General features: G+C 31.2%; 1 protein-coding gene across 1 annotated transcript; it reads right to left on the reverse strand.

Moving 5' to 3' along the window:
• Positions 1–12,132: 12,132 nt before the first annotated feature.
• LOC126718286 (stemmadenine O-acetyltransferase-like) lies at positions 12,133–13,760 on the reverse strand. Its single transcript, XM_050420405.1, has one exon. It carries the CDS (start codon positions 13,660–13,662, stop codon positions 12,367–12,369), a length of 1,296 nt encoding a protein of 431 aa, XP_050276362.1. The 5' UTR covers positions 13,663–13,760; the 3' UTR covers positions 12,133–12,366.
• Positions 13,761–15,441: the final 1,681 nt, after the last annotated feature.

The following is a 15,441-nucleotide window of genomic DNA, read 5'->3' on the forward strand; positions in this document are numbered from 1 at the left end:
AAGCCGCGAGGTCAAGCCGCGAGCCACCCCTGTTTTGGAAAAACCTGACGTTTCGCATTCCTCTTCACTCCAGTATAAATACCCTTTTAACCCACGATTGAAAGAGAGCTTCCAGAGAGAATTTTGAGAGAGAAACCCTAAAGAAAAACCAGATTGTTTCACCCACAATCTCTACCTTAGAGTCTCATCAAAATCCCTCACTCTCTTCCTCTCCATTGTCATATCCTTGAGAGGCATTATACCAAACCTGGTTCTCACCATTATCATCTCTGTGAGACAGACGTTTGGAGTTCTGGGAAGCAGTTAGGAAGGAGCCAATCTTCATTGGTTGATGCTACGGTGTTGTAGCGGAATCCGGAAAGCTAGAAAAGAAAAAGGTTCGGCGCAACCTCGTTGGAGCAAGAAGCTTGGAGGGCTTAGGTGCATTGGGTAGATTAGGCTTGGAGGGTCTATTGCTGTCCTTGTATCCCAACTGTATTTTCTAGTGGATTGATTACCGCTTGGAGGGCGGCGGAGAGGTTTTTTGCCGAGGTCTTCGGTTTCCTCTTCGATAACACATCCGGGTGTTATCTCTGTGTTTGCATCTTCCTTCCTCTCTATCTCTGCCTTTACATTATCTGCTGTGGTTTATTTTGTTATGGCTTAGATAGTTGTTTAACCAATTTCATATTGTAGCATATGTTAAGTTTCCGCACACTAGTTGTTTAACATATTGCTTGTGTTGGTTAAGTTGGTTTTTGGGGGTCTAAACGTTCAAAAGTGTCTTTGTACACGGTTTTTGAACTTTCAGGGGTATGTATGGTTGTAATGATTATTATTTCATTGAATTTAATAAAGTTACTTTGTTTGACTGTATTGAGTATTTATAGCTTGGTTGGTGGGTCATGGGTGGGGCTTTGATGGTCGAATGTTTGTTATAAAGGGACATGGGAAATGGAAAAAATAAAAAAGGAAGCTAGATTTATAGAAATGTGATAAAGGATGTTTTTGTTTATATAAATAACACCACAAATGTGATAAAGGTTTGTATCATCGTTAGTTTTAGTCCCTTACCTTGGAGCCACCACTTATAAATAAATAAATGAAAGTTTAAATGTGCTAAGGTAAAACCTTTATTATAAAACCTAGACATTTTGACATTGGTTCAGTGGTTGGGTTAATTGGTTGAACTGTAAAGCTGTGAAGATAAATTATCTTTGTGAATGTGACTTTTGTGATTAAAATGAATATTGGGCACAACAAGTTTCGATTTAAACAAATATTTTATAGGTTCTTTGTGGATATATAGTAGGAAAGCAAGTCCTACATATGTTGCTTTATTTGATTGACTGCTTCAAAATTTGTTTTAGTAGCAATGTGCAAAAGTTGCAAGATCCCAAACAAGTGGAAAAATGGGAGGCATTCCATTGTTTCCTTCATCCCCTTCTCATTTTTTCCTCTCCCTTTCATATTGTTAATGTGTTTCTGCTTTTTCTAACTTGATATTCTTTAATCTTTATTATGACATTGTTATTGTCAAAGGGTTTAGTGTAGAATTGCTGTTAAGATCCAGTAAGCTTTGGTATTATAAAACTCTATATATCGGTGATCTAGTCAAATATGGTTTGATATGTGAGCTTTTTATGAGCTATACAGTAATTTGTCTGCTACATGGGTTTATCTTATTAGTTATGGTTGAATGTGAGAGCATGGGAGTAATGTTACATGATAATTTTAATAAATATGGTTATGTTTTTAATTCAATCTAAACATATCTTTTTGTTTGCTAATCTATATTCCTTTTTGTGGTAACAGATTATGGATTTTACAAATTCCTTTTATTTTTATTATTTAAATTCTTTCCCTACTCTACCAATAATTCTATTGTTGCTATTTGGTTAAGTAGGTTTCTTTGCATCATATTCGATGCAGGCTTTTAGGTTTGAATTTGTCTAACTTTTGTGTAATTGTTGAGAAATTTAATGTAGGATCCTATGATTAGATTCAAACGGATTAAAATATTAAACTTTGTTATTTACTTAATTGATTTTGCAGGTTAAACATTATTTGTTTGTGGTTACTTTGGATTTCTTTGGTAGAGGTGTGTGTTGGCTTGAGTATAATAAGTAACTTCTTATTAAATTCTTGTAAGCATTATATATTGTTTTGTTGAGAATTGGTATTGTGGTGGGTTGTTGTGTTGGAGTAAGCGGGTCGCTTGCATGGTGTTATCAGATGGTTAAAATTCATATTGAAAGTGTTTCTTATTTTTTGGAATTGTGAATGGATATTGTTGATTTATAGGTGATGAATATTATTTAATTGTTTTCAATACTTGTAAGCTTTACATATCGTGATGTTGATGATTAGTATTGTGGTGGGTTGTTGAAATGGAGTAAGGGGGTAGCTTGCATGGTGTTATAAGGTGGTATAAATTGATATTGAGAGTGTTTCTTATTTTTTGTAGTTGTGAATGGACATTGTTGATTTATACGTGATGGATATTATTTAATTGTTTTCAATACTTGTAATCATCATATATTGTGATATTGATGATTGGAATTGTGGTGGGTTGTTGAAATGGAGCAAGCAAGTGGCTTGCATGGTGTTATAAGGTGGTATAAATTGATATTGGCAGTGTTTGATTGTGCAATGTATATTTGTTTAAGTATTACTATAGACTTGTGCATATATGAATAAGATAGGACTTTATCTAAGTAGCTTATAAACTTAGATGTTAGAATACATCCATTGTCTAGTTCCTCAGTAGAATACATCCATCATCTAGAAAGTGAGAAAATTGAGCTCAAAGAGGCAAGAGCTAGGGACCAAGAGGTGCAATCTAAGAAATAAGAGGTGCAAAAGAATATCCTTAACTTTTTGAGGAGCAAGGGTTATGATGACATTCTTACCTATATATGGGGGTGATTTGTCTTCAAGTCAAAAGACTTATTGGTTAGTACTTTATTTTAGCAATTGAGCCGCACTATATGGTGTGACTACTTTTTTTAATGCATTATTGAAACTAATTGTATTACATTACGCTTGAAAATCTATATTTGCTTTCTACAACTTATATATTAGGAGTTGTGATTTTAATTCATTGGTGTGGCTACTCTTAATACATTGTTAGAAATGTTTTTTATAACTTAGTTAATATTTTTACTTTACAATTTTAATATAGTATTGTTTTCATATTTGTATAGATTTCTTATTGGTGGCTTTTAAGACATTTTTCTTTTGGCACTACTTGAAGACATTTGAGAACATCTTCTTTTGGTCCTAATTATATTATGCTAAATTTTTTGTATTGTTATAAAACATCTTGTGTTATTGTATGTGTTGCAAACAATTTGAATGGATCGATTGAATTGGATACTTATTTTATTTTTTACTTGTGGAATGTATGGATCATTTTCTTATAAATGTGTTGTTAAAATAAATGTGTTATTCAAATGTGAGGTTTTAATAATGTAATAACAGGTTACAAGTTAATATCAAAAACATGAAAAAAATAGAAACAAAAAATTAGTTTTAGAGACAAATTTTTCCATCACCAAATATAGCAACCAAAAAAAAAAAAAAATTGTTTTAGTTATGAAATATTTCGTTGCTAAATGTAGCATAATTTTTTAAGAAATAGTTTTAGTGATGAAAATTTTCATTACTATATGTGCCTGAATTTTCTTACAAAATAGTTTTTGCAACGAAATAGTTCGTCACTAAATATTATTTAATAAAATAAAGTGTTTTTGGTGATGAAATATTTTCGTCCTTGAATAGTGTTTTTGGTGAGAAAAACATTTAACGACGAAGTGTTTTCGTCGCTAAAAGATTTTTTTTTTTTAAAAAAAAAAAAAAAAAAAACTAATCGAACCTTTAGTGATGAAATATTTCGCCGCTAAGACCTTTAGCGACGGGGTATTAGCGATGAATGAATTTCGTCGCTAAATAGTAGATTTCATCACAAAAGATACTTAGTAACAAAAAATATATTTTGTTGTAGTGGGATATGCCAATTCATCTCTAATAAAATATATATATATATATATATATATATATATATATTTGAATGATATAATATTACTTAGCTTATGCTCCATATAAGTTGACCAGACGCCAAAGCCGATCCAATTTTCTTCTTTACTTCTTTTGTCACACTCGAGGTTTAGAAGTTATGTCAAATCAAATTTAAGAAGAGGTTGGAGAAATTTTTAAAACTTAATCATTATAGTAGATTCTATAATAAAAAAATCAACAATGTTCGTTGAATTGGGCAATACCTTGCATTTCCAGCTATAAATGATTTAATGCAACCAACGAGTTGTATTTCACATCAAAAAATAATAATAATAATAATAATAACAATGCGTAACTTCGTATCAATAGCTTACTTAAAAAAAAAAAAAAAAAAAAACCTCCTATCATATATATCAATAGTTTCATTGACTTTGTGATCTCTCTCTCTCTCTATATATTTAACTCTTTCAGCCATGGTTATTTTTCATAATCGTACATAAACCAACTGCCATTATTTATATCTCTTAATAGATAAACATTGACAATTGAAGTCAATGTTTATCTTCAAACCATTGTCACCATCATCACCTCCAGGACCGATTCTATATTTAATGCAATGATTAGAGCATATCACGATATAAAAGCTGTGGTCGAATGCAATCAGGACGAAGTCAAGACTTAGAATTAGGAGAGCAAAAGTATTAAAAAAAAATCATTATGAAACTTCAAATATGCAACTATTTTCCTCTAAGTTTTTTTTTTTTTTTAATTCATTTAGTATTAAAAAAAATCAAAGAAGATAATGACACAAAATTATTGTTTTTAATACATTACAATGCAATTATTTATGAAAATGAAATTTGAAGTATGTCTGCTATTGGTTTTTTTTTTTTTTTTTTTTTTTTTTTTGTGTGTGTGTGTGTGTGTCTTTGACGTGTGCCTTTGCTGCTAGGTAAGGACAAATTATTTTGTTAAAATATTTTAAAGGATTAGGTTATTTGTTTTGGATAAAATTAGTTAATTGAGTTTAATTATTTTTAGTTTTGCTATTCGTCATTTTTGTTGTTGGGCTAATTTTTTTCTAGATTTTAGATTTATAACTTTTTTAATGGCATTTAAGAGGATCAATAATATTGTTAAGAGAGAAAAAGTGTAGTTTTATTGAATCAAATTACTAAAGTTAGTATAAAAATATATACTAGTATTTTTTTTAAAAAAAAAATTTGAGAGGCAGGGCAATGACCACGCCCAAGAGTAGCTCCGTCGTCCATGAATGCAACCTTTGTGAGTTTCTTGAGAATCCAAACTCTGCTGAGCATAACAAATTCCTCCCTTATGAATTACGATGTCCAATTATTCAGTAATTTCAATGTCAATCAGTAAATGTTGAACAAGAATTTACAACATTGTTTGGTTTTCATGTAAACTATAAGGAAACTAATTAAGCCTTTCCATATCATAGAACTGCATAGCAATCACATGCAACCATTTAAGCCATTTAGACTGCAGAGCATAAGCATGCAAAGGGGCTAAATTCACAGAAACATATTAAAACTTTATCATAGGTTAAACTATGAATAATTCAACATTTGCATAAACAGCTTTTAAAATTTTAGTGTTTTTAGTATGTTTTCTTTAAACCTTCATTTAAATGTCGAAATATATATATATATATATATATATATATATATATATATATATATATAAGATTTCATTGGAAATGAGGGTTTGATGGTGTCCAGGGAGATAAATTCAACCTCAAGCTAGCTGACGGTGTCCAATCCATGCAGTGAGGCTTATGTTAAAATTATTATTACTTTGTCTTTGTTTAACCAATGAATTTTTTTTTTTGTATCCACGCGATAACATACAATGTGCAACTAGTTGGAATTATTAATTCATGGCCGGGGATGGCGACAATGCCAAATTTATAACATTATTGATACTTTCTATTCTTACATTCTGTAATGACTAATGATTATATAATTTATGAAGCAAGATTTTCGTTAGAATGAATAATGGTCCTTTGGATTGTGGTTAGGGAGGAGGAGTAGAATAAAATAGTGTAGATTTATTCCAAAATTAACCTATTTTCAGCTAATTCTCCTCTATTTCCCCCTTTCTCTCCTCCACCCAAATGGGCACTGAATAAGATAATATTGTTAAGGGTCTTTGGGTCAACAGATTATTCTATTTGCAGCAGTTAGTATTACTTATTCAAACTCGTTTTTAATTAAGCTTCCATCTCTAATTTTTCCTTGCGACAGGCTTTTTCAATACCAAAACAAATGCCTTCAGCCACCTCTCTATTCATGAATATAATCGGAATTTCATAAACTTGGAGCCAAAAAGGTATCAAATCAAAGAATAAATCACAGACCTGCATATGTTTTTTTTGTACCGTTGAATCGCAACAAAATGTTTATCAAAACTCCCGGGTTTTACTCATTAAAATTTAATCAATTTCATGTTTTTACAAACTACTGATACGATGAGTGGTTATTAATTTATATGCACCTCAATTTTTCATGTCATAGGTTCTATATTCTATGTGATTCTATCCAAGTGACAACAACAGTAAACTCAATAATCTAGAGCAACGTGAACTGATTAAGAAATCCTTATCTGAGTCCTTAACACAATCAACCAGCTAGTGCAATGATGATAGCATAGTAAGCATACACTACGTAGAAGCTGTTCTCAAATGCAACTTTTCTCGGTTTGTTGAGAATCCAAACCCTGTTGAGCATAACAAATTCTTCCCATATGAATTACGATGTCCATTCAGCAATGTAAATGTAAATGTTGAACAAGAATTTAGAACATTGTTTGGTTTTAACGTAAACTATAAGGCAATTAATGAAGCCTTTCCGTATCATAGAACTGCAGAGCAATCACGTGCAAGTATGCAACTATTTAAGCCATTTATATTTTAGACTGCAGAGCAAAAACATGCAAAAGGGTTAAATTCTTTTTTTCTTTTTTCTTTTTGGTAAACAAAAGGGTTAAATCAAAATTTGGATAAACCACTTCTAAAATTTTAGTGGTTTTAGTATATTTTCTTTAAATCTTCATTTAAATGTCAAAATTAAAATAATAATAATAATAATAATAATAATAATTCATTGGAAATGAGGGTTTGACGATGTCCAGTAGCTAGGTAACTTCAACTTCAAGCTAGCTGATCACGGTGTCCAATTAGGCTTTATTTAAAACTCTAACTACATTGACTTTGTTCAACCAATGAATTTTTCTGTATCCACGTGAATACATACAATGTGCAACTAGTTGGATTTATTAATTCATGGCTGGGGATGGCGACAATGCCAAAATTAAGAACGTTTTTGAGACTTTCTATTCGTACATTCTGTATTGATTAATGTTTATATATAATTTATGAATCGAGATTGTCGTTAGAAGCAATAAAGAAAGGTAAAATTGTTAATGGTCTTTGGGTCAACAGATTATTCTATTCGCAGCAGTTAGGATTAATGATTCAAACTGGTTTTTAACTAAATTGCCATTAATATATAGGAATTAGCCTTATAAAATGAGTCATGTTAATAGATGCTCTCAGGATATTTATTAATATATTATTTTAGGAAAGTTTTGATATACTCCATCTACCTCAGTTTGTTCGTCTTCTATTCTATTTTGTGATGTCCCAAAATAGTCTTTTTTCTAAAAGTAAAAGTTATTAATTTATTAATGTTCCTATTATACTCCTACTTTATTTGCAAAACTATTTGAAAAGAACACTAACAAATAATTAAAAAAATCAATCTAATTGGTGCACTTTTTTAGTTGCCTCATTAAGAATAACTTTTTTTTTCAAAAAAAAAACTAATAAATTTATTTAAAGGTAATTTTGTAAACTTATACATTTTTATAAAGTAGGCAAGATAATAAAAGATGTTCTCTTAAAAATTTGACTTTTTAAACAGGACAAACAAATTGAGATAGATGAAGTAAATCTTATGAGAAATTAAAAAATATTCAAAAAAAAAAAATTCAAAAAAAGAGTCAAATTCGAGAAAAAAAAAGTCATTTATATGGAAAATACTTCAAGAAGTTATTAGGGGCGCCCCATATTGCTGAATAAAGCACCTACTCATTAATTACTCTTTTTTTTTGTCTTTTTCTATTACTATAAAAATCTTCCTAAAAACCTTCTCTAACAAGTGTTCTTAATTACCCATTAACTTTTTCCTTATAAAATAAAAGGATTAGAGTGAATTCATTAGAGGATTCTTGAAGTTATGTGTGAGCATTTATGAATGTACATAGGAGTTTAGAAAATAAATGTTAGGACCGTGATGCTTACCACTGCTCCTAAAATCAACTGGTGTTGGGAAGGAGCGCACTTTAGTCTTTAAAGGGCACAAAGCCTCGTATCTGTACGTGCTGAGGGCAAGCATTAGAGGTGCTGATCCCTATATTGTCAACACTCCATAGGGTAACAGCTGACCCTCCATATATAAGGTTAACAAGAGGTGAAATGGTATATAGCATATATACCCCGTACATCTATAAATTAAAAAACTAGAGCATGATTATTAATCATTATGGCAGTAAGAACAAAAGAAATCAACAACGTTGGTTACATTGAATTGGGCAATGCCTGCATTTCCTGCTATATACGAACGATTTAATACAACCAACGGGTTGTAAATGGTATATGCTCACATTAATTTATGTGCGATTTCTTAAGATGAATATTAACAATTAATGTGCAACATCGTATCAATACTTTACTATATAAATAAATAAAAATCCTTGTATCAATAGTTTCATTGAGTTTGTGAACTCCCTATGTATATGTCTTCCAGCAGCCATGGCTGTTTTCCATCATTGTACGTATACATAAAGCCATTACATATCTACTTCACTTAATAAATAACAACAATGACAATTGAAGTCAATCTCCAAGGAGATAATCAAAGCTTCTTGACGAAGTTACACCTCAATTTTTCATGCCCTAGATTCTGTTCTATCCAAATGACAACTACAGTAAAGTCAACAATCTAGAGCAAACGTGAAAAAAATTCATTACGTGCACAATCAACCAGCTAGATGGATGGTTTAAGCACAATCTTTATGTCATATATACAATACGTACAAGTTGTGGCCAATCACAAATGCAACCAAATTTCTGAGTTGCTTGAGAATTCAAACCCTGATGACTTCTGACTCAGAGCATAACAAATTCCAACCATATCAATTGGACGATGTCAATGATTCACCCGTAGCGATCCAATTAATTAGTAATGTCAATGTAAATGTTTTATAACATTGTTTGGTTTTCACGTAAACTATAAGGCAATTAATTAAGCCTTCCCCGATTATAAAACTGCAGAGCAATCACATGCAACTATTTAAGCCATTTAGATTGCAGAGCAAAAGTACGCAAAGGGGCACAATTCACTTTAATAAATAATATATAAATAAATGGGAAGGGGAGTCCGGATGGAGCCAAAATTTTATCATAGACCAAGTATGTAAATAAAAATTTGGATAAACTATGTTAGGTTCTAAAGTTTTAGGATTAGATGTTTAGAATCCTAATTTGTTTATGTTGGCAAACCGAAAACAAAAACACGTCTAGAATAGGTGTTAGACATTGCTCAAGGTGATTCAAGTCAAGTTTCAAGAACAATCAAGTTGCAAGAAAAAGAATTGAAATTCAGTGAAACTCGATCAATCGAAGTATAGTTTGGTTAAGTAAAGACACTTAACCAAAATAATTATGAAGTTTGAATGTCAAAATGAAGCTTGGCTAATAAAAATATTAAGATTGTTACAATGTGATATTATATATAAATTGATTATTATTTAGATTTAAAATTTTATCATATATTACTTTAGCCCTCTTGGGAAAAGAAAAAGCATCTAGCTTTATCCCGGTTTGTGCTCAATGCCCCCATTTTGTTGGTGTTTACGAGAACATGATAAACAATAAAGGGTTTTGCTAATGAGTGCTCTTAGGACACTCATTAATAATCCATTTTAGGAAAATTTTAATACCACTTTTATGAGAAATGAAAAAAGCTGTCAAAATATTAATTACTTTTTTTTTTTCATTTCCCATAAAAACTTTCTTTATATGAATTATTAACCAGTGCCCTAAGGGCACTCGTTAGTATTTCCCAACAATAAAAATATTGAGTGTGTGAATGAGTATATGAATAGTATAAAATTCACCACCCCAATCAATTTGAATAATGTTTATTTTATAATCAGATTAGTTAACATTCAATATGTTTTGGAAATTTAATAAATCAAGATATTGTTGTACTAGCGTCATTTTGACAGGTCCTTGGAAAAAGCCAAGTGTATTTGTTAGAGCATTTAGAAACGAAACATAATATGTAAAATCATTATTAGACATTAGAATTAATTGGAGAAGGGCCCCGTAAGATTGTGTAACTTAAGAGACTACTTGTTTGCCTGCAAAAAAATGAATTCTTGGAGTGATGTCTTTTCAGGTTCCTTAAATCCTGAGAAGTTTACCGACTTCAAACTTGTTAAGAAAACTCAGCTAAGCCACAATACTGCAAAGTTTAAATTTGCTCTTCCTAAACCTACTTCAGTATTGGGTCTTCCAGTTGGACAACATATAAATTGCAGGTTCAATAACTCACTTTATTAGTATCTTTAATTTAAGAATTGTAGTTTTCTTACTAAAGTAATCACTCCAAAGATAACAAAATCACTTGACCGATTAAGTTATCTATGATATTGCTTTATTGACATATTGATAATTAATGTAGCCAAAAGTACTTATCTATCTCTTGCCATTCTTCCTACCATCTCTTAAAATAAAACAAACTTAAGAGTAGGTTGTTTCCACAGGTGGAGCACAAGGGCAAAAGTAGTTATTTGCATTTGGAGACAATGTAAGCAAGGCAAGAGATGTCTTTATATATTAGCTATTACATGAAGATCAAACTTAGAGATAACTCTAGACACAACCTTAGATGTTGGATGCCCCTAACCCTTAGTGCCATTGTGCGATGTATGTGTGTTCCCCCACAAGTGTAGAGGGAGAAGTTGTTAGTAGAGTAAGGGAGAAAGAATATAAGCCGTGGTTACTTAGCAGGTCATTTCAACCATTAGTCTACTTAGGCAATCGCTTAAGGCTACCAAATGGAAGACCCCTCACCTAGGGAAAAAAATATTTTGAGGCCCCTTGAATGCATTGTCCCAAAAATTTTAATCAATAAAAAAAATCCTCTCTTTGAATGTTGTACACTCTTGAAATTCTTAATGTTTTTTAGTTTATTTTCAGCCGTTTCAGAGTTTAGAAGTCTTTACTCTTCCAATCACACAAAAGGTTAATAAACTCTTCATTTTCTCAATATCTAAATTAAAATTAGAACTAATAGTTTCATAGACAAATTCATTAATGAAATTCAATGTTTAATACCGGAATTGAAATCTACTAACTGAGAGATAGTGACTAACTCTAAAAACAAAAGGCAAAACAAGACACACACAAACACTCTCTCTCCATTTTGATTCTTGAAGAAATCAAAACCCATCTGCTCTTTGCTTCTGCCCTCCATCCTTTTTTTTTTTTTTCAGTTACTTATCAAACAGTGTACGGTGTGTGGACTGCTCTTCTTCATCTTTATTTCAGGCATTTATTTTCTCACATTTTCTCTGTTCTTCTTGTTGCTTTCACTAAACTTTTGTTGTTGGAGGTAATACTGTTGCAAAGCGTTCTTCCTTTTATTGTTGTTATCGCTAGTTGGATGAATGAAAGAGTTTAGTCTTTTCACTATGTAGCTACTTTACTATCTCCCTCTTGCTGCTTATGTATTGCCTAAAAGGGCCTAAATAAAAATAAAGATTTTTTATTTAGTCTATAGATTTTCTCCCTTCTACGTTTTATCTATTCTGCAAAAGTAAGATTAGATTTTTATCTAGTCTACTGACCTTTTGACTTTGACCCTTTTACACTTTATGTAGATATCTCTATAGAAAAATTAGAGGTTGCTTGTAGAACGGAATATCCTCGTCTATAAATATAAGAAAATACTTTCACATAAATTTATTGTCTTAGACACCCAAAATATATTGAGCTGACCTTGTACTAAGTCCACACAACAAATTTTTCCAAATGCCCTAATCTTTCACAATAATATAATTAACATTGATGGAATTCATGTGTCACACTTGAAATAAATTTGAAAAGGTATCACACATTGACATAAATGTGAAAACTGGAGAAACATTTTTTCACTCAAACCAAACAAAGTTTTAAACTGAAATTCAGTAAAAAAATTTATTAAAAAAATAAAAAAATAAAAAAAAAACCACACACACCCACAACAAACAAACAGAACTAGTACAAGCCGTTTTTGCCTAGCCGAGTACGAAGTTCTTTGGTGAAACAAAGGCAAGGAGCTCGTTGTCGGTTTCGAATTTAGCCATGTCTTCCGCTTTGAGGTTAATCCATACCTCAATTCCATCTCCTGATTTTGTGTCAATAAAGGTAATTAAATTCTTGAACGTGAATTTTGCTGAGGTAACCCATGCAGGCTTGCCCCACCCAAAATCAACCTCATATAGAGGAAACCTGCACAAGCTGGTGAAGGAAAGCGTAACCAGCTCCCCTTTTACGAAGTTAGAGATGTTCTCTTTCATATATTTTAAGTACACATCACCTTGTTGGAGCATTTTCACAAAATCTCCATCAATTTTCTGTATCGCTTCTCTCATTGGTTTGATAATGCCATGAAAGCTCTCTTCAGTGTCCCTGGATGGTACTGACATAGCGAAACGGGTAATATTACCAAAGTAATCAAATGAAAGAGGAGGGTCAGTCCTGGTACGTAGGTTCAGAGCATGAACAATTTTGTAGATCTTATTTGGATCTGGTTTTGATTGAGTAGAAGCCATGAAGCGGCTCCATATGAAAGCAGATAAGGCCTCAACGCGAGTCGGACGTGGGTATTCAATGCTCTTGTCATCAGAACTGTATTTTTCTCTAATGGAACCTATAGCAGATGCATCGAAGACAAACCTCTTGGTCACAATATTATCCTTTGTGATCCCAATATTCATATTTAAGCCAGATAATTCTTGTGGTGGGAATAGCGTGGCGGAATCCATTGGAGGAGTAACTATGTTGCCATGACCACGAGCAATAGCAGCCCAACTGTTGAGAAACAAGATGAAAGATAAAGCATCTATAATTCTGTGGGACATGAGAACTCCAATCACAAGCCCACCACAGTTGAAGAAGGTGACCTGCACTGCTGCGGGTAACTCATTGACTTCGTCCAATTCAAATGGTAGAAACTTGTTGAGCTCACCTGGAATTGGATCCTCAAGAAATTCAGAAAGTTTGCAATTTGCCTTTGCTTCAACGTAGTGGACACCCTCATCGTTGCAATCTACATAAAGATTGTCCTTAACTCGTCCTGCTAGCACGTAAAATCGGGTTAAGGCATCCGATAAAGATTTCTTAATCCGGTCACTTTGTTCTATATTGGTGAGATTAGTATCGCTGTATTTCGGGTAGAAATGAACAAGAGGCATGAATACGAGAGGTTGAAGTTGATCGAGGAAGGAAAGCTGGTAGTGGTGGAGATGTGGAGGGGTTGGAAATGAGGGTTTGACAGTGTCCTGTGAGATAGCTTCGACTTCAAGCTTCATTGTTGTAGTAAAAATTATGGCTCAAGGTGATCAACAGAGTGGAAATGGTTAATCAAGTTCCGAAATGGTTGTTGGAATATGACGATGTAAAGCCACAATGGCTAGCAGCCTCTATATATAGAGCAAGGCTTATTATATAAAATTCGATCTATTTCGTTGTCATTATTCATTCAACGTATTTTCTTGTATCCATATGAACACATGCCACTAGTTGGATTTATTAATGTAATTCATAGCTGGGAATGGTGACACTTTCAATTTAATGATTATATATAATTTATGATGCTAGATTTCCGTTTGAAGCAATAAAGAAGATTAATTTGTTAATGGCGTTTGGGTCAACATATTATTGAATTCTCTGCATATTACTTGATATCGGAGTTATTCTATGGATTGATAATTAATATATATATATATATATATATATATATATATATATATATATATATATATAGAGGTTGGGTTAAAATTACACCTAGTGTAACTTTTAGTAATATTACACCACTCAATATTTTTTAATTAGATATGAATATTGACAAATCCATCATTAAATTACATTATTTTCATATTTTCCCCAAACTTGCAAAATTTCAAGGTGATTAAAGATTAATAACTATGTCATTAATCAATTGTTAAAATTCAAGTTTTTATAATTTAAAATAATGCATAAAAGATGAGTTTATGGATCAAATCAGTGGCGGCTCCCAGATTTTTTTCTAAGGGGGTCAATAAGAAGATACATATTGGGTAAAATATGAATCTTACAGTTTACACGATTTTCTTATTACAAATTTGTCTATAATAAATACTAGTAGTTGAATAAAAAATAAATTTCAGGTTTAATTGACATATTTTTTCTTAATATAATGAACATGTTAATTATTTTAAGTAAATTTTAGTTATTACTGCTAAAAATACTTTTAGTTATTAGTTTAGGACAACTATATGTTCACATTGTACTATCAATACAAGATTTACATTGCAGACAATTATACTGTACATGTTTGTTTAGAATCAATGTCAGATTTACATTATAGATAATAATACTATACACATTTGCAAAAAAAATACAATATTGTACACATTTGTTTAGAAACAATATAAATATACAAGGTAAACTATGTATTTTCTATTAGTTAATTTCAAATTTGTTAAGATCTAAATGGTTTATTTATTTATTTAAGATTTAAGATATATATATTAATTTTTTTTTTTTGGGCTTACTATTTGTCCCAAATTTTAGATAAAGTTGGTTTATTTTTAGGCTTTTTTTTTTGTGTTTAAAAAGATCAAAACATTATTCAGAGAATCATAATTAAACTTATTTCAAGTGGGTTTTAAAAAATTTAGGGTCAAAGTGTTCAAATTTTTATTTTAGGAGGGTAAAATAACAAAAAAAATTTTTATATATATATATATATATATATATATATAAATTATCTCAGGGGGTTCGAATGAACCCCCTGAACTATGCATCGCGCTGCCCATGGATTAAATGGTAAATAACATCCCATTGTGACAAAAATTAGTATGTATATTAAGAACATATAGAATATGTAATTCAATGGTTGGATTTTAAAAATATTATTTCAATAATAAGTTATTAGTTGGTGTAACATTTCTTCAAGTTACACCTGGTGTAACTTTAAACAATGTTACACCACTCAATTCTTTTTAATTAGATGCAAATATTGACAAATCCATTGTTAGATTACATTATCTTCATATATTTTCTATGCTTGCAAAATTTCAAAGTGATCAAACATTAATAGCTATGTT

This window comes from Quercus robur, chromosome 3 (assembly GCF_932294415.1).
Source record: "Quercus robur chromosome 3, dhQueRobu3.1, whole genome shotgun sequence".
Lineage (NCBI taxonomy): Eukaryota > Viridiplantae > Streptophyta > Magnoliopsida > Fagales > Fagaceae > Quercus > Quercus robur.